This window comes from Zeus faber (assembly GCF_960531495.2).
Source record: "Zeus faber genome assembly, chromosome: 9".
In the NCBI taxonomy this organism is placed as follows: Eukaryota; Metazoa; Chordata; class Actinopteri; order Zeiformes; family Zeidae; genus Zeus; species Zeus faber.
In genome coordinates, this window is record NC_137197.1 from 6834379 (window position 1) to 6857549 (window position 23171).

The 23171-nt window shown below is 49.0% G+C and overlaps 3 protein-coding genes across 4 annotated transcripts; 1 reads left to right on the forward strand and 2 right to left on the reverse strand.

Annotated features, from left to right (window-relative positions):
• Window positions 1-4679: 4679 nt before the first annotated feature.
• On the forward strand, window positions 4680-10725 carry LOC307235028 (cyclin-dependent kinase-like 1; the record flags this gene model as incomplete). 2 transcript variants are annotated; one of them, XM_080006965.1, is made up of 9 exons in its annotated part: window positions 4680-4847; window positions 5429-5550; window positions 6410-6482; window positions 7011-7101; window positions 7550-7750; window positions 8040-8122; window positions 8247-8303; window positions 8652-8807; window positions 9840-10725. In XM_080006965.1, the coding sequence occupies 9 exons, from the start codon at window positions 4680-4682 to the stop codon at window positions 9939-9941; spliced, it is 1053 nt and encodes a 350-aa protein (XP_079863091.1). In that variant the 3' UTR covers window positions 9942-10725. The 2 variants fall into 2 exon arrangements, with proteins under 2 accessions (XP_079863091.1, XP_079863092.1); XM_080006966.1 differs by having other exon boundaries at window positions 8655-8807.
• A 65-nt stretch (window positions 10726-10790) lies between these two features.
• LOC307234706 (cytochrome P450 2G1-like) lies at window positions 10791-17074 on the reverse strand. The gene is made up of 9 exons (XM_080006565.1): window positions 16153-17074; window positions 15584-15746; window positions 14763-14912; window positions 13907-14067; window positions 13594-13770; window positions 13370-13511; window positions 12016-12203; window positions 11787-11925; window positions 10791-11038 (listed from the first exon to the last, which is right to left on the reverse strand). The coding sequence occupies exons 1-9, from the start codon at window positions 16321-16323 to the stop codon at window positions 10857-10859; spliced, it is 1473 nt and encodes a 490-aa protein (XP_079862691.1). The 5' UTR covers window positions 16324-17074; the 3' UTR covers window positions 10791-10856.
• Window positions 17075-17791: 717 nt separating this feature from the next.
• On the reverse strand, window positions 17792-23169 carry LOC307234708 (cytochrome P450 2F3-like; the record flags this gene model as incomplete). Its single annotated transcript, XM_080006568.1, has 9 exons — window positions 17792-17999; window positions 18393-18534; window positions 18634-18821; window positions 18997-19138; window positions 19389-19565; window positions 20007-20167; window positions 20349-20498; window positions 22756-22918; window positions 22999-23169. The coding sequence occupies 9 exons, from the start codon at window positions 23167-23169 to the stop codon at window positions 17818-17820; spliced, it is 1476 nt and encodes a 491-aa protein (XP_079862694.1). The 3' UTR covers window positions 17792-17817.
• Between the last annotated feature and the right edge of the window lie 2 nt (window positions 23170-23171).

Genomic DNA, 23171 nt, shown 5'->3' on the forward strand with positions numbered 1-23171 from the left:
CTTCGGTCCTTAAGCACTCTCCCTCCCCCTCTCCCTCACCCGCTCAGCCCTCGTCCTCTCCCTGTCTCGCTCTCGGTCTGGGTTCTCCCGCCGGGCCTGTAATGTTTTTTGGAGGGAGCGGTGATTCACGGCGTGCGGAGGTGTAACCCACGCGAGGTGCTTCCAGGTGGCAGAACAGTCGCGGCAGTGTGGTGAGCGCAGGAGGTTCAGCCCCTCGGAGAGGCCTCTGGAGCCGCCGCCGCTGTCGCCGCCGCGGAAAGCGTCCGGCGCCACCCGCAGCTCTGTGGGACGGAGCGGGAGGGGGTTACCCTGGCGGGAGCCAGCCTCTGACTCAGACCCAGGTAACACACTGATGTCTCAGACGCCGGGGGCCCCGAGACCCGAACGGAGCTGTCAAGTGCAAACAGGGGCCGGGAGGACGGCGCCCGTGAGGAGCTGTGAAAAACCGTCCCAGCGTCACAGAGTCCAAAAACAACCCTGAGCCAAGCCCCGGCGAGCCGACGCTACCCTCGGCCCCACCTGGTTCTACCGAAAATTCTGCTCGTCAGCTCCGGCCCTATGTGTATCCAAGCAGGCAGCTTCGCTTCACATGGCCCCACAGAGCAGCGGAGCGGGGGTTGGTGGAGCCGCCCGCGAAACACAACACAAAATTAAAAAAAATAAAGAGCGGAGCTGGCGCGGCGCAACGCCGGGCTCTGAAGCCCTCTCCCCTCCACACACACACACGCACGCACACACGCACACACGCACACACACACACACACACACACACACACACACACACACACACACACACACACACACACACACACACACACACACACACACACTTCCTCCGCTCTTTGACCCACTAGATCAGCCGGGAGTTACGGCTGCCTCCGACCCGGCCCGACAGAAATGGGCGACGGGGGAAACCTCGCTCTGCGCCGCGGTCGGACGACGCCCGCCGGCGTTTCTTCACGCCGGCCAGATAAATCCCCCAAGGGTGTTTGAGTCGGCCGCGTGTCGATCCGATATCTGAGGTGGAGGCGGGGGTGGAGGGGTGAGGAAGTGAGCGCCGCACTCCTGACTCCTGACTTTAACCTATCCGGCAGCGCTCGCAGGCCCCAAACAGCGAGCGGCCCAGAAACATGCACTCTGAAGCCGCGAGCGAGGAAGCCAGGACAGGAATCTACGATAACCCTGCTCTCACTACCTCTTTTTTTTTCTTCTTCTTTTTTTTTTCCTCTCTCACCACGTGATCGGTACAAAGCAGCACTTCACTAGAACGCTCTTCCGAAAAAAACCCCCAAAGTGCGAGTGCCTACGTCACACAAAGACCGATGAAAATATCCTTCAACATCTAATTCTTCATTCTGACACACACGATGAACTATGAACTATCGGCGACTCCCCGTGGAGGTTAGAATCGTTCAAAGCCAGACGCTGCCAGGTCAAAAAAAGTGAAGCAGCGGCTCAATGAAGAACAAATTAAATAATAATAATTCGATTTTTTTTTTTTTTTTAAATAAGAGAATCAACCAGAGCCTGGACTTCCCTGGCAGCAGCAGCAGCAGCAGCAGCAGCAGCAGCAGCAGCAGCAGCAGCAACAGCAGCAGCAGCAGCAGCAACAGCAGCAGTCAAATGTCAACAGCGACAGGAGCAACAATCCCTCTCAGAGTCTTGTCTTCCTCTCTTCTCCTCTCTTCTCTTCTCTTCTCTTCTCTTCTCTTCTCTTCTCTTCTCTTCTCTTCTCTTCTCTTCTCCACCCTTCATCCGCAGCACTCGCCTCCTATATACCCCGGTGTGGTTCCTTCACACCTCCACCTCCTCTGCCCTCCTATACGTCCGCTACACGCACTCTCTTTCTCCCCTCCGTTTGACTGTCTTCTCCTCTCTCTCCCTCTCTCTCTCTCTCTCTCTCTCTCTCTCTCGTCTTTTTTGCCGCCCCCTCCTTCCCTCTCCACCAGCTCTCTCTCTCTCTCTCTCTCTCTCTCTCTCTCTCTCTCTCTCTCTCTCTCTCTCTCTCTCTCCCTCTCTCCTGCTGCTTGTCAGAGCTTGCTCGTGACAAAGTGATTTGTGGGAGCTCTAACTTTTCCTTCTCTCTCTCTCTCTCTCTCTCTTTCTCGCTCTAACCCCCTCCCTCGTCCCCCCCTCTCTCGCTCTCGCTCTCTCTCTCTCTTCTTTTTTGTCTGGTTCCTGTTACTCGTCTAATAGAGCGAGGAGCTCTCCGCCCAGGAAATGAGGGTAACGGCCTCAGTGTGAAACATCTGCTGCTTAACAGAGCTCTGTGCTGCTCCGTCCACGCCGGGAAAGCCAAGAGCGCTGCGAGCTGAATGGGCCCCCGGGCTCCCGAAAAGAAAAAAAACACTCCCGGGCCTGTGCGGCTCTCCGGCACCCGGGATGAGTGACATGTCAACAAGCCTTTGCATGGCACCAGTGTCTGCGCCAAGCGACCGCAGCATTCACCCGGTGCCAGCGAGCGGCGAGCGGCTGCCAGGTGGAGGAGCGAGACGCTCTGGTATGAAAGCCGGACGGTGCCGCTCTCGGGGTGGAAAGGCCCACAGGCTGGACCGTGTCTCCCCCGCGCCGTCACATGTCTGGGGCCCTCAGAGGCGGGATTGTGTGTTTTTCACCCGGCATGAAAGAATACAAACACGCACCGATGACGGCTTCCGTTATTGAGTCTACGGCGAAAAAGCAGGACTTTCTGCGAGGCGGCTAAATATAGCGCGTCGGGGGTTTATTTTCAAGGCATCTGACCGCTTTATGCCGGCTGCCAAAACCTCAACATAGATACATCATCAGTCTGCAATTCGCTCGGAAAAAATTGTGTCGGAAAAGGAACTGCGCGGAGGCCGAGCGTTGACGAACCTCTTCGGGAAAAACAGAAAGTAAAAGCAGTGAGACGCGGTGTCAAGTGGCAAAATTCCCTAAAATACCAAACCACTGTGGCTATATTAAAATATATATATGTATATATATATATATAGAAATGAAAGATAATTAAAACAAACAAACAAAAAAAACCTGTCAAACAATTACAGAATGACACACAGTGCTGGGTGCAGCTAAATCTGTAAATGATAAGTGGGGTGCAATTTAATGAGCGTGTTATTAAATAACTGTTTATGTCCTGTTGAGCGCCCCTCGACACCTGTTTTTTTTTTTCTTTTTAGCCACGCAGTGCCCCCTGGCGGGGGAGAGAGGAACAGCACCGCGACGCATTCTCCCTCTGGTCCAACAGAACAGATTCTTCACGACGTTGGGGAAACGTCTGCACTTGTGTTGTTTCAAGTCTGTCTTCTCTGTGATGATGAGCGAGCACTTTGCTGTAATGTTGTGCTTGTGAAGAGGGTAAAAAAAACCGGTTTAGAATCAGCAGGGTTCAAGTCTTACATGGATTGAACCAGTGATTCTTCCCTTTTCATTCAAAGGGCCTCGCAACACAACACACACCCACACCTGTCTATTCTAATACTTCTGAAGATATCCGTGAAACTAGGATGAAGACAATGATTATTGTAGGCCAACATCCTCTAAAGGTGCTGATTTCTCAGTTACTTCATTTTGTGTTTTTATTTTTTATTTTTTTGTTTCTTTTCTGTCAGGGCCGCTGTTCATCCAGAGACTACGCTTCATCCGTTGGCTCTGCTGTTGGTCACTATTCAGACTGAAATATATGTGTCGTTACTTATTTTCACTGAAGCATTTGACAGAGCTCTACGACCCTTTTTGACACTTCATTTTTTGCTTGCAGCCTACGTGGTTATTGCAAGTTGTCTATTTATACATAAACTTATAGAAAGTACTTACACTCCCCATGACCCCAAACTGCTGAAAGAAACGGGATTGTTGCATACCGCCATCTAGTGGACAAGTTGCAAATTGCACTTGAATTGTTTTGATGTTGCAAGAAGCTCATTCATTCATGTTTGATAGATAGACAGACAGACAGACAGACAGACAGACAGATAGATAGATAGGCAGACAGACAGACAGATAGACAGATAGACAGACAGACAGACAGACAGACAGACAGATAGATAGATAGATAGATAGATAGATAGATAGATAGATAGACGACAGGTTATCAAAACCTTTCTGACTGGCTTTGCGCAGCCGCACTGTATCTCAGTGAACGCTCTGCCGTGCCGTATTGTTGGTGTTTGTGCGCCGTTCCCATGGAGACGCAGAGAGCAGCAGGACCCACGCTCCGTGTCGGTGTCCAGGATTCTACACTGAAGCATGGAAATGGAATGCATTCGTGAACAGTGCTGAACTGGGAATGAGCTGAACAGGTGATCAAGGTAGGTAGAAAGTGGAGAGAGAGAAAGAAAGAAAGAAAGAAAGAAAGAAAGAAAGAAAGAAAGAAAGAAAGAAAGAAAGAAAGCATTTAATTACAGACAAACAGGTCGCTTACTTATATGTCAGCGAATAACAGTACATTTTCTCATATGTTCTGTGTTGCCCATAATTCATGTAATCATTGTTACATTGTTATTGTTAATATCAGTATTTTTACATTGTTAATTTCATAATTGTAACATTACCATTGTTAATTTCAACATTGTTACATTGTTATTTTCAGTATTGTTACATTGTTAATTTCAGCATTGTTACAAAATAATTTTCCTTCTTGCAATGTCTACACTGTAACTCAAACTGCTTACTGTCAGGTGGCAACCGGTACCTGTCCAATGGAGAAATATGAAAAACTGTCCAAGATCGGCGAGGGCTCCTACGGCGTGGTGTTCAAGTGCAGACACAGGGACACTGGACAGATAGTTGCAATCAAGAAGTTTGTGGAATCTGAGGACGACCCAGTCATTAAGAAGATTGCACTGAGAGAAATACGCATGCTGAAGGTAAGGGGAGAACGCCTCAGTGTGCTAGTAGTACATGGGTGAAACATTACAACATCACAACTTTGTAGGTTTGTGTACAGGCGGACCATTTAAATGATGATGATGATGATGATGATGATGATGATGATGATGAGGAGGAGGAGGAGGATGATGTTTATGATGATAATTGATTTTTTTTGTTATTATTATTATTATTATTATCATCAATTTTCTATTCTTGCATTTTCCCTGGTCATGGACACTGGGATGATAGAGGTTGTTTGCAGGTTCTCCATGTGTTTGCATGGGATGCTCCAGTTTCCTTCCACTTTTTAAAGACATTGATGACTCTAAATTGCCTGTAGGTGTAAATGGTGTGCAAGTGAAGGTGTGTGGTGCTCTGGTTGACTGGTCCCATTCAGGGTTCCTCCCTGTTTTACACCCATAGTCAGCTCCCTGTGACCCTGACCAGGATGAAGCAGGTACTTTTTTGTATACGTGCAGTAGTAGTAGTAGTAGCAGTGGTAGCAATAGTAGTGGTAGTAGTAGTAGCAGCATGAAAGCACAGCAGCTCAACGCACTACGCTCCCTGCTTCCTGCAGCAGCTGAAGCACGTGAACCTGGTCAACCTGCTGGAGGTGTTCAGGAGGAAGAGGAGGCTCCACCTGGTGTTTGAGTTTTGCGAGCAGACCGTCCTCAACGAACTGGACAAGCACCCCAGAGGGTGGGTAAGCGGCCGCCAAGGAGGCCATCTTCTAGCATCAAAACCACCAGTTTGCCCCTGCATGCATGTCTGCAAAACAAAAAGACCACTATAACTGTTTTGGTGAAAACTGCATTTTACTGCATTTTAGTCTCTTAGTTGATTCTTTAGAAGCTTATACAAAAACAGCAGGAATTCATTTCAGAGCTCAAATATAATGTTATTTATGTCATAAAGTTATTAAAAAAAAAAAAAAAAAGTCACCCCTCAACCTCAAACAAAAAAAATAATTACAAAATCAGTCAAGTTACACTTCAGCGTTCTATGTACATACAACACGGACGTGACGACATCTGGTCAGCCGAGGGCAGAAGGTTCAGTTACATGGAAGGAAGCGAGGCCGTTGCCAGGAAACATAAAAGGGAATGGTGGGAACTTTATTGCGAGAGCGGAACAGCCATATCTCAACGGAAAACCGGGCCTGAGAGGCACGATGACAGCCTCCTCATTGCAGGCCTCGCACACCCCCTCGGGCGGCCGGCGGCCACAGGAGCCGAGGCTTGGATTGTTCCGCGAGAAAAACCGTAGGTCTCGCCTCGGCCGCGGCGGCCGCTTGCCGCCTTGACCGACGACCGCATTTTCCTTCCCCACATGGGCCGTGCGGCAGAAACTCTAGCTGCTCCCGGGAACAAAGGCTGCCGTTGCCTTTGGAGACTCGCATGCAGTTGCCCGGGGGACAAGGGGGCTGCGTAAGGCTCCAATTCCCTTGTTTTTAAAAGATTGTCGGTAGGGGATGTGAACAACGTGTCCGTTGAACGGTTTGTGTTTTGTTCCTTCTCGCAACAACCGGTTTTCCATTGTTTCCTGTTCCCCCCCGTAGAGTTCCCGAGGCTCAGCTGAAGAGCATTGTGTGGCAGACCCTCCAGGCCGTGAACTTCTGCCACAAACACAACGTCAGTACAGCCTGCGGCTTGTCATCTCTGCGTGATATAGTGCAACTTCATTTATGCAAAAAAAAAAAATGGATCTCGGCGGACTTAGGCACATCTGGTTTTACCATACACTAATTATTTCTCTTTACACACAAACTATCCCAGCCATCCTCTAAACGAAGGCCTTTAAACTCCGTTGAGACGTTAAACGTACGTGGCTTCACAAATAAGCTTTGCCTGGCCTGACTCCTGCTTTTGCCATTTCACTGGGGCGAGGAAAATTTGTCCCTGGCAGAGGCTCTCCATGCATGCACTCCCCCCAGCCCCCACCCACCCACACACACACACACACACACACACAAAAACTAAACTCTCTGTGGGCAATAGTTCACTGGCCCAACACAGCGAAACTGTATCTTTGACGCTGCAGATCTGGGATTGTAATGAGCATTTCATCTCAGTTCAGTGAACTGCCTCTGTATCCGGCCCCGTTGAAGGTTTTCCACGGGCCCCGCTGGTCCCCGTTCCGTTCCGTTGTGTGTGTTGCAGTGCATCCACCGCGACGTGAAGCCGGAGAACATCCTCCTCACCAAGACCGGCGTCATCAAGCTGTGCGACTTCGGCTTCGCCCGCATCCTGAGTAGGTCGCCCGGGGAGCGTTTACCCACGTTTTAGCGTCAAGGCGCCTCTAATGACTTATTCAACGAGACACCTACATCTGCGGACCTCCGCACTTTCGGTCTTACCTGAACTGCGTTGTATAGGGTTGGCCCGGCCGTCCGGTCAAGCCTGTCGCTGTCTCTGTTTACCCAGACTGCCTTTGGTTTCGGGTGTTCTGTTACCATACAGTAACATGATGTCACTCAGCATGCCTTGTAATCCCTCTCCTACGCAATGTAAATGCTACTCAATTTTTTATATTGTTCATGCACGTTGTTGTATATGAGTGTGTGTGTGTGTGTGTGTGTGTGTGTGTGTGTGTGGGTGTTTTTCTTAACCTTTGTCTCTCTTGCTTGCCCTGCTACTTATTTATCCGGTTTTCTCTCCGTCTCCGTCCCCGTTCATGTGCGTCCTGCGTCGCCGCCCAGCGGGCCCGGGCGACGACTACACCGACTACGTGGCGACCCGCTGGTACCGGGCCCCCGAGCTGCTGGTGGGGGACACGCAGTACGGGCCCCCCGTGGACGTGTGGGCGCTGGGATGCGTGTTTGCGGAGCTGCTCCACGGGAACCCGCTGTGGCCCGGGCGGTCGGACGTGGACCAGCTCTACCTCATCAGGAAAACACTGGGTATCCCGGGAAACGGAGGGAGGGATGGGGGGAGGAGTATGGGGGGGGGGGGGGGGGGGGAATTGAAGGGGTAAAGCCATATGAGCCTCAGTACAACTATCTTCAAGACGTCTAACGAAAGGACAAGGATCGCTACGTACAGAGCAATTAAAGATTGATGATTGGCATTGGAACGGAGTAACAGAAGTAGCTCCCTGCCTCACGTTGCCGCTTTACGTCTTTCTTTAACTCGCACACATTGTCTGAAGGGCCTCTCGTCCCGTTCTGATCACCCTCGTTGTGACCTCAGGGGACCTGATACCTCGACACCAGCAGGTCTTCCGCTCCAATGTCTTCTTCAGCGGAGTCAGCATCCCGGAGCCAGACACGACGGTAAGGATCCTGCTGCCAGGGAGACCGGTCAAGTGTTTAAAAATGACCAGCAAAATGTAAAATGTCCTCTGTGTCATCGTGTTATTTGTCTAAATATGATTCAGATTGTTTTGTCCGTCCCCAGGAGCCGCTGGAGAAGCGTTTCCACGGGGCGTCTCCTCCTGCCCTCCATGTTATGAAGGTACGAGCCCTCTATCCCTTAATAAGAGGAGGCGACAAACCAAGAGGAAGCCCTGGTGCATGTGCGCTGCTTGAATCAAGGAATTAAAGGGGATGAGTTTTATTCGGGATGGATTTAGTGAACTCTAAAAGTGGGTTTTATTATTAACAGTTCCAAAACATGAATGTAACTCAGTGGTCAAAACTGACTTTTTACTTTTTTTCCATTGCAAATGTCAACAAATGAATGGAGAAATACTATGTTCTCACGAAAATGTGTTATTTATGGAATTTTATGAGATTTGTATGTATTTATGTTCATATAATAAATATTTTGCGGTGCTTTCCTTTGTGGGCCTGTCTGTGTGAGCAGTCGTGCCTGGTGATGGACCCCTCGCTCAGGCTGTCCTGCGAGGAGCTCCTGGAGCTGCCGTACTTCCAGGAAGAAGCCGGGTCTGGCTGGGGGCGCGAGGGCGAGCGCCCGGGGAAGAGACACGACAAGGGCCCCAGACGCAGACAAGCAGTGGTACGCATGAGCCCGCGCGGTGTCGGGGTCGTAGACATTATCCCCAAAATCACGGTTTTTACCCTGTCAGCGTATTTGAAACTGCTGTTCCCATGCCACCAGCTAGTTTAGAGGATATTATACCTAAATGCTGAATTACCTCATGGTCCTCTTCCATTTGCCTCGCTTCCCTGGAGATCTGAGAGAGAGCAGGGTCAGAACAGGACAGCCCAGCTGGAGTCTGAGATGAATTTGGGGGCTGTTCAGAGCCAGTTCACTGCTTGCCAACGTGGGGCAGTAAATCAAGATAAAACAGGTGAAGGCTGTTGCCACGAGGCCTCCCTCAGATATCGGCGCCAAAACACATTTGTCAGAACGTTCACATACATACAAGGAATTCGGACCAGCCCTGGATATGGGCGCAATCACACCGACAGCCCACACTGCTGCACTTTCCATTTAGTTATTTTGGGGGACATGCTGCTTTATTATCAGCAAACCAACAGCTGGTAAACTAAAGCCAGATAGACTAATTAGACCGTTTTAGTGACTAAACTTTCTTTCATCATCATCCATTTTCAGCTGCATGATCATATATGATTGAAACCATTTAAAATCAATCACAGAGTGCATTAAATCATATTGTTGTCATGTGTTCAGTCCATTCAAATTTTCTCGACACACAAACTACACCCAAGTTCCACCGAAATTCTTCGGTGTGCTCTCTATTTTGGGAAGGCAGCAATTGTACCCGTCCAGATAAACCAAACTAAACAAGGAAAGCATGAAGGGGTCAGAGGAATTGTACAGGATAATTGTGGCACGCGTGAACGCAGCCTAAAGTGCAGCCTGAAAATACACCATCCGCACCCGCCTAAGGCCTCAGTGCGTCACAGTGACTTTACTTAGCGACGGCAAACTAATACACTCATTGCAACGCCTGCACCGGAATGAACTGAATTCGGCCACTACGCATGCTGGTGCGACCGACTCCCATTCGTGGTTTTGGTCGCCCCTGCGGCTCAGCCTTGCTCCCTCTCTCTCGCCCTCCAGCCTCAGTACCTGCCGCAGCTTCCCAGCAATAACATCTCGCCGGCGCCAGACGTCAAGAAACAGGTCAGACACAAGTATGACCACCATCTGCCCAACATTTAGCCCCATCCCCGGTCTGGAAGAGCAGCGACGGTGGCGAGACAGCCTGGTCAACGCTATGAGGTGGAAGTGTCGAAATGGACATAACACAGTTATGGGCGTGCTTTGTGAACTGTATATTTACATACCAACTTTGTGGATACCGTTGTGAATGGAAGAAAGAAAAAAAAAAAGTTGATTATGTGAACATTTCTTGGGTCGTTAACCACTGGCCCGTACTCTTCAGGTAGTTCAGTAATTCAGAGTAAACGGAATCCCTGGTTGACTAGGCTAAACTAGTTACCGCAGCGCCCATCGGGCAATAAAAAACTTATTTTATTCAGAAAAATATGGGAACGCTTTGGATAACATAAATAATTGTGTTCATTAATTGTAAAACTCACTATTGTGCCATTAACACTTGTACTGTAGAAAAAACATTTTCCGTCATTTATCTTAAGTGATTCATCTCTCTTTTACTATACCAGTACAGACTGTCACTGATACATGCTTAGCATTTATTCAATTAAACTACAATGAAAGCTGATACAAACGGCCCACGTAATTCTATGGGGGACGGAAACTGAAACACATACACAGTACAACACCAGAACATCCTGACACATGGCTTGATCGAACGCCCGACCAGAAACCCTCATCAAATCACAGGCACGGGTCCAAGTTGCATGTCAACGGCATGCACAGCGTGGCCGACGTGCACGGCCCTTTGTCACCGTTGCTGCTTGTGACGTTTTTTTCTGTAAATGTTTGCAAACATCCACTTATATAAGCCATGAATAGACTGGAATACACCCCCCCCCCCCCCAAAAAAAAAAACAAAAAACAAACAAAAAAACACACCCTTCTCCAAATTCATCGTTCTGTATTGGTAAGTGGACAATTGCACGGTGAGGTTACACCCATCATGCAACGCTTCGTTCAGCGCGGCGTGGCGATGATCTGGTAGTTTCGGGGCAGGTTGGCGAAGCTGCTGTACTCTGGGCTGAGGTTGATGGAGTCGGGGCCTCCGGGACAGGAGAAGGAGAAACGCTGCAGCAGAGAAACCAGGAAGAGGAACAGCTCCATCCGAGCCAGAGACTCTCCCACACACGCCCTCTTCCCTGAGGAGACACGCCCACAGTGGGTCAATAAAAAAATAAATAAATTTAAAAAGCCTTTCAACGATTTACAGTATTTCAATTTCAAGGGATTGCAATTTCTTCTTCAAATAAAAGACTCCCACTAATGAGTACACATGCAGGGTTTCATGTTAGGGAGCAGTGTACAGAATACATAGGCATGCTTAGTGAGCGAGAAATATCGGAGTGATTGGATGCAGGGGAGGTGGAGGGAGCGCAGCAAAGCAGGAGGGGTAAGAGGGACTGGCTGCTTAAACAGACCGGCCCATAGGGGCGTGGAAGCGCACGGCGCCGTCGAGTTTGTCTGACAGAAACCGCTCCGCAAGTTACGCCTCATTTACGGCTTTAGGCCCGCGTCACACCACAATTGGCGGTGAAGGATTCTTTATTTCGTACATGACTTTAACGAGCTTAAATTAAACAAACAAGACCACACATAAAACTGACTGAGCGAGCAGAGAAAACTGAAAACAAAAGAAGTCAAAAGTGGAGAAAAAGGTTACGTGGGAGCAGCGATAAAGAAGCAAAAAAAAAAAAGTGGTATTTGAAAAAAGTGATGAGAATCATAGCGGTCACATTGAAATGAAATGTTTTCAATATGGTGCAAAATGATGCCGTCACTGACACCGGTGTGACTGAGCAGCATCGAAGGCGGATGGCAAGTACTTTGCTTTCAGAGGAACCGTATTTATACCGAAGCCCTTTTTCAACCCTACACTGTTTGCATTACCCGCTGAGAAGGGCATGAAAGCAGGGTTTTTCTTAAAGTTGCCGTTGTCCAGGAAGTGCTGGGGATTGAAGGCCCAGGGCGTTTCCCAGTTCCTCTCCTCCTTCAGCACCGAGTGCAGCAGGGGCAGGATCAGCGTGCCCTGTAACGTGACACCGCACCAGCGTTAAAAGCGGGACGGACCTTCTTGTCCGACTGAACGCACACTGAGGAAATGATGGAGGCGGTGTACCTTGGGCACCGTGTAACCCCGGAAAGAGATGTCCTCGTTGGCGTAGTGCGGGATGCCCATCGGAACAATATCCAACAACCGCTGAACCTCGTGGACCGCGGCGTCGGTGAAGGGGAGGGACTTCCTGTCCTCCATGTTTGGGCAACGGTCGCGTCCGATGACCGAGTCAATCTCCTCCTGCATATGCCCTTGAGATTTGGAGGAGAGAGAAGAATTAAAATCGGGACACTTGAAGCCGGGCTCGGTCCTCGTCGGAGCCGACGAGCAATAATTACCAATGAGTGTGAGAGGAACCCAGGAAAAGTAGATGTGTGATGCTGGATGTATGCAGTTCTGGGTATTTGTCGCACTTCACCATTTAAGACAGAGAAAATCAACTCTTTGAATGAGGACAATAGCCTTTCGTATGTTACGTGGGTTTAAAACATTGCCTCTGGGTTTTTAAAGGAGACTCCTAGAGTTCATATAAAGAGACTGTGCTTTCTCTACAATGTCAATTGTAGTACTGAAGAATCAGATCACATTTCATCCTCATTCCACCTTGTATGGAGATGAGGATAACCCCAGGGGGGCTTGAAAGAGCATTGTAAGGGATAGCAGGATTGTAACTGTGACCAGGGTTTTGATTGTACCTGTGAAAACACTGTTTGAGGGTAACACCCAGGGAGACAATTGAGGGGCAGTCTTGTAAATGACATCCGATGGCACAACATCGCATAAACACCTTTAATACTCTTGGTTTTGTTTTCTTGCAGCGGGCAGATTAACCTCACCGACCATGCAGGACAAGTTCTCCAACAAGGCTTATCATTTACATCCAATTCCCAAGTTATATACACCGTAATGGGAGTATCGCATGATGCGTCCTCCGAGACCCATCGTGCGTCGGCCGCGCCACTGTGTCCTCAAGACAACAAACGAAAACAAAACAAAAAAAAGTTTGTGTAACGTCAGCGACACAATTCCAAAACTTGTGCCGTCTGAACCTGGCCTTCGTGTTTATGCACCGACGTGCTGACACTCCCATCCCGTGCGGTTTACAATGATAATAATAATTGTAGGGAAAGCCGGGATTTCCAGGTCAAACCCCTAATGAATACAAGGGTCGGAGTGCTCAGAAACCAACCCTGACAATAGATGGTGTTTGTTTTTTGTTTTTTTGTGACTTGCAACCTTAAATTGTGTTCATTAAGGCAGCAAGATATAAAAATAAAATAAAAAAAACGAAAAGGAAGGAAGCGAGGGTGCAAACCGGCAGGACCGTCGATAAGGTGCCAAGTCTCCGCCGGGTTGATCGCCCGTCTCGCGACGCAAAGCGACTTATTTGGACGGCGGCCGACGGGTGGCGACGTACCCTGCACGTCGGGGTGTTTAATGAACACACTCAGCGCAAATCTGATGGTTGAGCTGGTGGTTTCGGTGCCCGCCAGGAAGAGGTTCAGCACGGTGGACACCAGGTTATCGTAGTGGAACTCCGTGCCGGCGCTGTCCTTGTCCTGAGTGGGCGACACCGACGCCGTTAGCCAGTTCACACGGCTCGCACGTCGGGAGGTGTTCCCGACCCGTTTCAAGTGGTACCTGATCGAGTCGGTTGAGGAAGCTGTCGATGTAGTCCCTGGGGGAGCCCGGGTCCATCGTCTCCCGGTGCTCGTCGATCTTGCCCGTGATGAAATCTCTCAGTCTGTCGATGCTGGCGAAGGTGGCGTGCTGTGCGCCGGGCAGCCTCTCCATCAGCCAGGGGAAGACGTTATAAAGCTGTGAGAGCACAAAACAGAATAAAAAGGTATGTGGGCATCCTGTGGGCGGGACATCAGGCCACACTGACGTCACACAGTTAGCCGTGCGTTTGGGACCCCCGCCCCCGGCAACTTGTCCGGATCCCCTCTTGTACCTGGCCCCAGGGGCTGCTCATGAATGCCAACGCGTTGGAGATTATCTTCAGGAGGCCGAGGAAGTAGGCGTCGTCGTAGGTGAAGCGCTGGCCGAACACTAGGCAGCAGATCACGTTGGACACGGCGCAGCTCACGTAGAAAGTGGGGTCAAAGGGCCTGGCTGGAGGGAAGACAGAAAACTCATTTAAGAGGAAGGCCTGGTCAAAAACACCAAGAGGCCACATTTATTTCCAAATTGGGTCTTTATGGAGGTCAAAATAAGAGGCATCACGGGGACTCATAACCTTGTTCCAAATGCTGTAGATATAAACTACAAAGTAATGGGACCTCCGAGCAAGCAATATATACAGTATATATATATATATATATATATATATATATATATATATATATATATATATATATATAAAAAGCAAAACAGGTCAGAATAAGGACTAGGGCCTTGCATCGTTCATGAAAACATGGACGCCTCAAAAAAAAAGCAGCAAATTTGTGCTTGGCTGGCAGCTTGTCAACTCTAAAAGTTAAACATATGTTCACATTCCATAAAAACAGCGTAGCTCAAGTAGCTCAAATCCAAGTTAGACGTGTTTTCATATAAAATGTGCTACGCAAAGGCAGCTTTTCTTGCCGTTTACAGCCGTCATCTCGGCAAACTAATATTTTGAGAGTTCCCTTTGACACATTAATATGGGGGGGGGGCATCTGGGCATCAGACAGTCTCTAAAAACCGAAAAAAATAAATTAAAAAAAATACCAATCGCCAGGCCTCTTTCGTAGCTGGCATATTTATAGCCCATTACGTGGTGTGCATTAGAAATAATCAGTGGACTGCCACTAAACGATCACACCTACATTTAGTGCCCTCCATGCGGGCCACCAGGTGCCTGCTCTCCTCCTGGATCCACTGCTCCATCCCCTTGCGTCCCATCCCAAAGTCCCTGAGTGAAGTCAGGGTGAAGCGACGCAGCTGCCGCCAGCGCTCCCCATTACTGATGGCCAAACCTGTTGGGGCGAGGGGATGTCAGTGAAAGCCAACCTGGAAACAACATGAAGACAACGTCGCGGTGTAAGCGCTTCCATTTTGACAGGTCCCCCCCCAACACGCCATGATAGAAAACTGTAATGACTGCATTTAAAATGTTGCTCAAATTCCTCTCAGTCGCAGCAGAGCCCCGCCCATAACCTGAGGTAGGTGGAGTTATGAAGGGGCTGGATCACTGAGGAGGTTATACTATATTTAAAGACGACACTCGGCCAGAGAGTAATGCGGGTATACAGTGTAGATCCTCTACACCACTGGTTCTCAATATGCGGTCCGAGATCCTTAAAGAGGTTCCAGGGGGCCCCCAGCAAAATGATTAATAGTTAAACTTACTGTATAGTAATTGTTTTGATCATGTGTTCATCACCCTTACTAGTATAGGTATACAAGTATGGACCAATTTATATCCAACAATTAAAAATGTTCTCAGATTTGGGTCCCAGAGACAGAATCTTATGAAATAAAAAAAAAATGTTGAGAATCACTGCTCTGCCTAGTAAAACTAAATTTTGCACCAGAAGCTGTACAGGCCACAGGACGTTAAAAATACGGCGCCAAACACAGGAGCAGAAACTGCTCTCTATGGCCCAACCCATCTCGTTGTGCGGTGAAGAGCCTCGCGCTGCGGTACCATAGCCCCTGGTCACTTTGACCAGGAATGGAATTGGTCCTCTGCCGGTGAAGTCATCGGCCTGCTCCACCAGCGCCTCCTTCACGGCATCGTACCCAACGAGCACCAGCGTCCGTTGGCGACCCAGGTACACCGTCATCACCGGGCCATAGCGCTCACTGAGCTGGAAGGAGAAGAGAGAAAGCTCCCGTCAGTGATGTTCTGTTGGCTATGAGCAAACAGAGCACTGAATCAACCAAGCGCTCGCTTTAAGCGCTGATGAGCCTACAGCGGCTGGCCTGCAAAATTATCTTTCTACTCATAATTTAATGAATTATAATAAGGTGCCGTAGAAATACAGCTTGATGAAAGGGTTAAAGTGTCAAAATGCTGCAAAGAGGTGTCCAGGATAAGGACTGACATACAGGAGATTTCATGTATTTTGGAGTATAGGACTGCAATGCAAACGCATGTACTGCTTTGGCAACACGAGAGATGAGCCACTAGTGTTATGCAAGCACGTTATGCAACATACTGAGACATCGTGAAAGACTGGCACAAATCTTTAATTTGTCCTCAAAACTTCTTACCTTCAGCATAGTTTTGAACGGAGCTCGTTTGTCCAGCTGCAGGAGGTTCCCTAGAAGGGGAAGGCCGGCCGGTCCTGGCGCTAAATTGACCTTTCTACGGTTCCTCACATGGTAAATCCACAGCAGCGCCAGGACCAGCCCCGCCAAGGCCGCCGTGCCGAGGACTTCCATAACACCCGCCGAGCGCGAATACCCAACTCTGCCCCCTTTGCGCTGGGCCAAACGGGACACGTGCCGCCGCCCCCGCTCTGCTCACGGCGTTCACCTGGAATGCAGCTGGGAGAGAGGTGAAGCGCGTGAACCCTCGCTGCCGGAGGGAGCTACGGTCCTCCCCGTGGCAAATAAGCTCAGAAAGAGAGGAGAGGTGCGTTGTTCCACCAGCTGGGTCTAATGACGACACTAACTGTCCTTGAATGGGGAGGGCAAAGTCTGTTCGCTCCTTCTTTTGCAAAATGCAAACACGCCACAAAGGAAAGGGAATCCGTTCCACAGTGTAGGTTTGACGTATAGCCGGAGCCACACCCACCGCACCGCGTACAGTATGTGCACAATCTCGATTTTCGTTTTAAACGCTGCGTAAATGAAAGATCAAAACGGCCGTGAATGTCGCACATTTTGGTTGTCGAGATTGCACGCGCAAAGCCGAGAATCCACTCGTACGGCGGTTTGCCCGTTTCCGGAAGTGGATCCAGCTTTGTGCGGTTCACCTTCTTTCCACTGTTGACTTTTCACTTTCAGATAAGATAACACTTTGTTGGTCCCCTGCGGGAAACCCGGTTTGTTCAGTGGAGCGTCTGATTTCTTGCGGCCGTGCAAACAGCTTTGTTGTCAGAGAGGCACATTGTGTAACATGTTATACAGCTTAAGAGCGTTGGTGATGTTCACCCTGAAGGTGGCGTGCGTGGAAAACATAAAAATCTGAAGTGGATAAAACATTTTTGCCACCATATCCACCAAGGGTTCAGATGTTTTTATTTTTTAAGCACATGAACAAAAAAACAGATCGGCCGTGGCCATCCCCTCATAGAATCAAAGGGAGTGAGATTATTAATTAAAGCCCAGGTGAATAACCAGACTAAGATAATTGACTGATAAAAATAAAATAAAGATTACTTCCACATTTTGGACCAGTAGGACAGACACATGGATGAATATATTTTTTCCGTCTCTTCCAGTCTGTGTCCTGACTGCGTTGATCCACTGTATCATGAAAGCTGTGGCTACTGTTTGTGTTCATACTTTGTCATGACTCGTGGGTAACATTGACCAAAGACTTCCGTAGTCTTGTGAATTAGCATTATATAAAAAGTCTTTCATACCTGGTACACGGGGCGACAAAAACACGGTATAGGTATGTAAATCACAGGAATTTCACTTTTCTTTGCATTCTTAAGCACACTTCACTGCCCATAATCCTTTTCAAGCCCAAGTCAGTATCTGAAAAGACTACAGAAGAAGGAAAGTGACGCAAGTCAAAGCAAAACAATTTTCCTCCATCGGCCTATTCCATTGGAGTCGTTTTAAGCATTAAGGGTAAGAAATTTTATCCAACAATCTAGATGAGTATACAAAATATTTCCGAAAAGACAGCATTCAAACGGCATCGCTGATCACCTCGGTATTAAACCACCGATCAATGGAGCCCCCCCTCAGCACGTTGTGCGTTCAGCGCGGCGTGGCGATGATCTGGCAACTGCGGGGCAGGTTGGTGAAGCCGCTGTACTCCGGACTCAGGTCCATGGAGTCGGGGCCTCCGGGACAGGAGAAGGAGAAACGCTGCAGCAGAGAAACCAGGAAGAGGAACAGCTCCATCCGAGCCAGGGACTGTCCGACACACTCCCTCTTCCCTGAGGAGACACGCCCACATAACTTAGTTGGTCTGTGGATCGTTCATGAGCCTATTTTTCTGCAGTACTATAGTAATGTTACTGTATTCCGCTGAGTTGCAATTTACCACCACTAGGGGTGGAGTCTTGTCTATTCATTTCTCAACTCTATGGCTAAGGTTGAGGCCTTTTATTGTAATAAAGTGGGTTTTTTTTTTTTTTGCTCAGTGTTCATGGGGGCCTTTCACAACGACCCATTTTCGAAAAGGAGATTCAACATATATGTATATTTTTTTTAACGGTTGCCCTGCTGGACTGCATCCAAGCACAGCAAGAAGCTCCAGCAGAGTGGTATGTTTCTCAAAGCACGGATCAAGCACATTTTGATAAGGCCTATCGTTTAAAAGGAAATACCTGCTGAGAAGGGCAGAAAAGCAGGGTTTTTCTTGAAGTTGCCGTTGTGGTCCAGGAAGTGCTGGGGATTGAAGGACCAGGGCGTGTCCCAGTGCTTCTCCCCTTTCAGAGCCGAGTGCAGCATGAGGATGATCACCGTGCCCTGTTGAGATAACACGTCAATCAATAATCTTTTTAAGCTAGTTGTACTTCAATGTAATATAAGCAAGTCTTGTCTGTCCTGACCCATTTTCACAGTTACCTTAGGAATCGTATAGCCCTTGAAGGCAATGTCTTTTGTGGCATAGTGAGGAACAGCGAGGGGGATGATGTCCAGGAAACGCTGAACCTCGTGGATGACGGCATCTGTGTATGGGAGGGACTTCCTGTCCTCCATGTTGGGACAGCGCTCGTGTCCAATCTGAGTGTTGATCTCATGCTGCATTTGCTCTGTGGGTGAAAGATGAAATATATATATTTTTAACTACAAAGTAGATTACAGCAGCCAGTCATGAGTATCTTTTGCATCGATTGCTCTGATTTGCAACAGGTGGACAGCCACCCCTGATCCCGGGGTCACCGCCGCCACACCACATAATTATTGGCAGTTCTTCAGGATACGTACCCTGGATTTTAGGGTATTTAATGAGCACGCTCAGGGCATATCTGATGGTTGAACTGGTGGTCTCTGTGCCTGCCAGGTACAGATTCAGTACCGTTGACACCAAGTTTTCCTGGTTAAACTCAGTGCTGGGGTTGTCCTCCTCCTGAAATATAAGTGTTCAGTATTGATCATTTGAATTTAACCAATTTATAAAAATATTCCTAACAACTGTTTTTGAACATGTGAGACACAGGTTAGGCAACAAATGTGTACAATTTTATTTTTTATTTTTTTAATGCTAAAACACACATTGAAAGGACCATTTCTGTTGACACACTGATACTCCAGAAACAGCTTGACTACAGTTCCCGATGTCAGAATGTATTTAGTGCAGCGTGGAAATGCCATCTGACCTGAATGAGTCTGGTGAGAAAGCAGTCAATGTAGTCTCTCTGGGAGCCGGGGTTCAACGTCTCACGGTGCTCCTGGATCTTGGCCTTAATGAATTCTCTGATCTCTTCCACTTGGGCGAAAACAGTGCGGTGTTTGCCCGGGAAATACTCGATTAGCCAGGGGAGGCTGTTGTACAACTACGGTAAAAAGGTGTTAAAGTGACTTGGGGAGTGCTTTCACACATGTAATGTACTTCAGTATAATTCAAGGCATTCAAAACAAATGTTTTACTTTTTAAAGGAATATTTAATCTTCTTTAATTTAGAAAGCAGTGCATGAAGGATGGTGCCAATACCAATGACCATTTTACACAGCAAGCATGTGGTAATGTCTCTTAAGTTTATCCCTGGAATGGAATAAAGCCCTCTTTATAGCTGATTGTCCTGATGAACAATACCTTATAGAAAGGTATTTTTGTTCAGTGCATTGAATATTCCCAAAATATTGACCCTACAAGTTGGAACAGTAGACTAGCCAGCATGAAAGAAAGAATACCTCACTGTGATAAAACTAAGTGAATCAGAGTCTGTTTCATCGTTATCTCTTTCTTTTAATTCCTCAGCACCACCAGGTCTTACCTGGCCCAAAGAACTGCTGATGAACCGTGCAATTCCATTAATGGCTTGGAGTAGGTGGAGGAATTGGTCGTCGTCATAGCTGAAGCGCTGGCCGAACACCAGGCAGCAGATCACGTTGGAGACGGTGCAGCTCAGGTAGAAAGTTGGGTCGAAGGGCGTGCCTGGAGGAACGGAGGATCAGTGTGTGTATTTACATTACGTCACACTGATGTTTTAAAATGGCAAACAACTAAAAACACTGAGATCATGCATGATTTTCATTCTCTGACAGTATTTAGGCTGGCACAAGATTATGAACTCAAGGTTTGGGCTTGGATCGAAAAAGCTGAAAGAGATGCACACCTTTGAATGTTTCTATGCGGGCCACCAGGTGCCTGCTCTCCTCCTGGATCCACTGCTCCATCCCCTTGCGTCCCATCCCAAAGTCTTTGAGCGAAGTCAGGGTGAAGTGACGCAGCTGCCGCCAGCGCTCCCCATTACTGATGCCCAAACCTGACGGGGCAAGAGTTTGGAAGAATTAGGAAGAGCAGCCAAATATTAAAAAAAGACATCTCCTTATAAAATCTTGACAAAAATGAAATTGACCACAGGTGCGGAGATGGGAGGGTTTGAGGAGCCACATCTGACCTAGATCTAGGTGATTGGGTCAGGGTGGCTGTATACCTATTGCTCATTCGTTGGGCTTACAAGCAACAGGTTAAAACCCCTCATCTTCACACTCATCCAGGATAAGAGCCCTGTCATGACATGTTCTATCTGCACTGGTTGGTGAAGATGTGGCCGGACTGGTGGTCTGGGTGGTGGCGCCCGCTCCTTTACCTGAGTTGAGCTGGCCTGTTTCCGGGGGTGGGGGTGGGGGACGTGCTCCCGGGAGTACCTGGAGCTGGCGTCCGTGTGTTGGTTCGGGGTGTGGTTGTGGGTTCTGGGGCTCGGGTTGGGGGTGGGGGGTGTGGGTCGCTGGTTTGGGTTTCAGCCCTGGCTGGTTCGGGTTTCGGTGCCGTCTGCCGCCCTCTGTTCTGTAGTCCGCATGCTGGGCGGCTGGGGGCTGACCAGGGGCCTGATGGGGGCGCGGAGCAGCCGGACATAGTGGAGGCGCATGGCGGACCACTCTGCGCCCTTGGCAGATCGCTGTTGGTTGGCTGCCACCAGGTCCAGGAGGTGAGGTCTGCGTGGTTGCTCCCCGGCTTGATGCGCCCCTGGATCGATCCGGTCGTGACTCGCCTATCTCTCCCAGTGCCAAAACTCATACTCAGCACATACACTACACAATAGACCGAGGGCTTTGCGGGATGGGCGGGGTGCAGGCTATGTGGGTGGGGATGCGGCGGGCAGCTGCCATCTTGCCTGTCACGCTCCTGCCCAAGCATGCTTCTCGTCCGTCCCAAAATTTTAATCCCACTCACATTAGCTTAGAACACAAACATTCGCACACCAATCCTACCCCAAACAACACTCCATCGGAGCAGGGTCTGCGGGACAGGAGGGGTGCGAGTGATTCGGGTTCGACTTGCCTGAAGGACTCGCACCCCCAACCCCGCAATTTTAACTGCAACTACCAACAGCACACATTGAGCACTGGGGTTTTTTTTTTCGGGGGTCGGTGTGGGGGCGTGGTTGGCTGGGGAGTGGTTGGGTGGGTCCCCCCTCCCGGCCTTGCTGGAGTCCTGACGGCTTGCGCCTGGTGGCTTGGGTTTGTGCTGCGACCTGGTGGGGCTGCGGAGAGCGTGCCGGGTGCCTTCCAGGGCGCCTGGGGGGACTGCTTGCTGTTGTGGGTTGTGGTGTGGGGGGCGGCTGTCGGCCTTTTGCTTCTGCGGCGCGACTTCTCTGCGGGCTTCCCCCTTGTGCGGGGCGGGCATGGGGGTCCTGCCGGCTCACCGGGGCGGGCGGCTCAGGCGGGGTGTCGGTCTGTCGCCGTGGGGCCGTGCCTTGGTGGTGGTTCTCTATAGAGTTATTGCAGCAGTTCTTGGTGATTTAAGAATTAATAATGAGTTGCATTGCAGGTTGAGAACTTGAACTCCACTTGCAGACTAACTCTGTCCTGGATGCAATGGCATACAAATACTCTGTGGTGTATGTCCAGCATGCTGACAGCACAGGTTAAAAAATATATTTATAAAAAAATTAATTAATTTTAAAAAAGAAGACGTGGCGGGACTTGGCTGTTGCAGGGGCTGCTTGGAGGGGTGGCCTGGTTGCTGGTCTGCCGGATGGTCTCGGCGTTGGCTGCTGGGCAGAGGAGCTAGCCGCAGACGGTTACCCGTCGTGATTACTGCAGCTGCTTCTGCCCAGATCCTCCGCCGCACCCCTAGGTGCTGCTGCTGCCAGTCAGGAACCTGTTGCTTGTTAGCCCACCTAATGAGCAAAAGGCATGCAGCCACCCTGACCCGATCACCTAGATCTAGGTCAGGTGTGGCCGCTCAAACCATCCCATCCCATCTCCATACTACAACCACTCCCTGTAAACTGGGAATGGAATGTAAAACAAATAACCTCATTGTTCGCTCAAATGTTTTTATTTATAAGCTGATATTTTGATGAAAATACCTTCTCTGGGGAGTGTTTAAGTATTACTTTAAACAATATTTTAAAAAAGGTTCCTGGAAATGATATGAAGTGACTGGAAAGGGATATGTGTGTACGTTTTTGTGTTATTATAGGAATGGTATAATTAGAATGAATGCAAGGCAAAAATATGATTAGTCTGGATGTAAAGAGATGTTTTGTGACTTAATGGAATTAATTTGCGTACCATAGCCCCTGGTAGCTTTGAATAGGATGGGGAAAGGCGCTCTGCCTGTGAAGTCGTCTGCCTGGCCCACCAGTGCCTCCTTCAAAGTGTCATACCCCACCAAAACCACAGTCCGCTGCATACCCAGGTACACTGTGAACACTGGGCCATACCGCTCACTGAGCTGCAGACAAAACACGTAAAAAGAAATACACCATAAAAAACCCTTTGTGTTTTGTTGAGTCATTTCATTGCATAACTCACCTTGCAGAAGCTTTTGAAATGAGCGTTGGAGTCCAGCTGCAACAGGTTTCCAATTAGAGGGAGAGCGGCAGGCCCTGGGGGCAGGGAGACCCTACCCCTGTTCCTCGTGGTATACACCCAGAGCAGAGCCAGGATCAACCCTGCTAAGATCAAGGTGCCAGAGATCTCCATAG

Coding starts and splice junctions, on each gene's coding strand:
- LOC307234706 (XM_080006565.1), bottom strand. CDS start 16,323: ATGGAAGTCCTCGGCACGGCGGCCTTGGCGGGGCTGGTCCTGGCGCTG. Junction 14,913..15,583: donor CAAAGTGACCAGGGGCTATG/GTACCGCAGCGC, acceptor TCGCCCCAACAG/GTTTGGCCATCAGTAATGGG. Junction 13,512..13,593: donor TCCTCAACCGACTCGATCAG/GTACCACTTGAA, acceptor TCGCCCACTCAG/GACAAGGACAGCGCCGGCAC.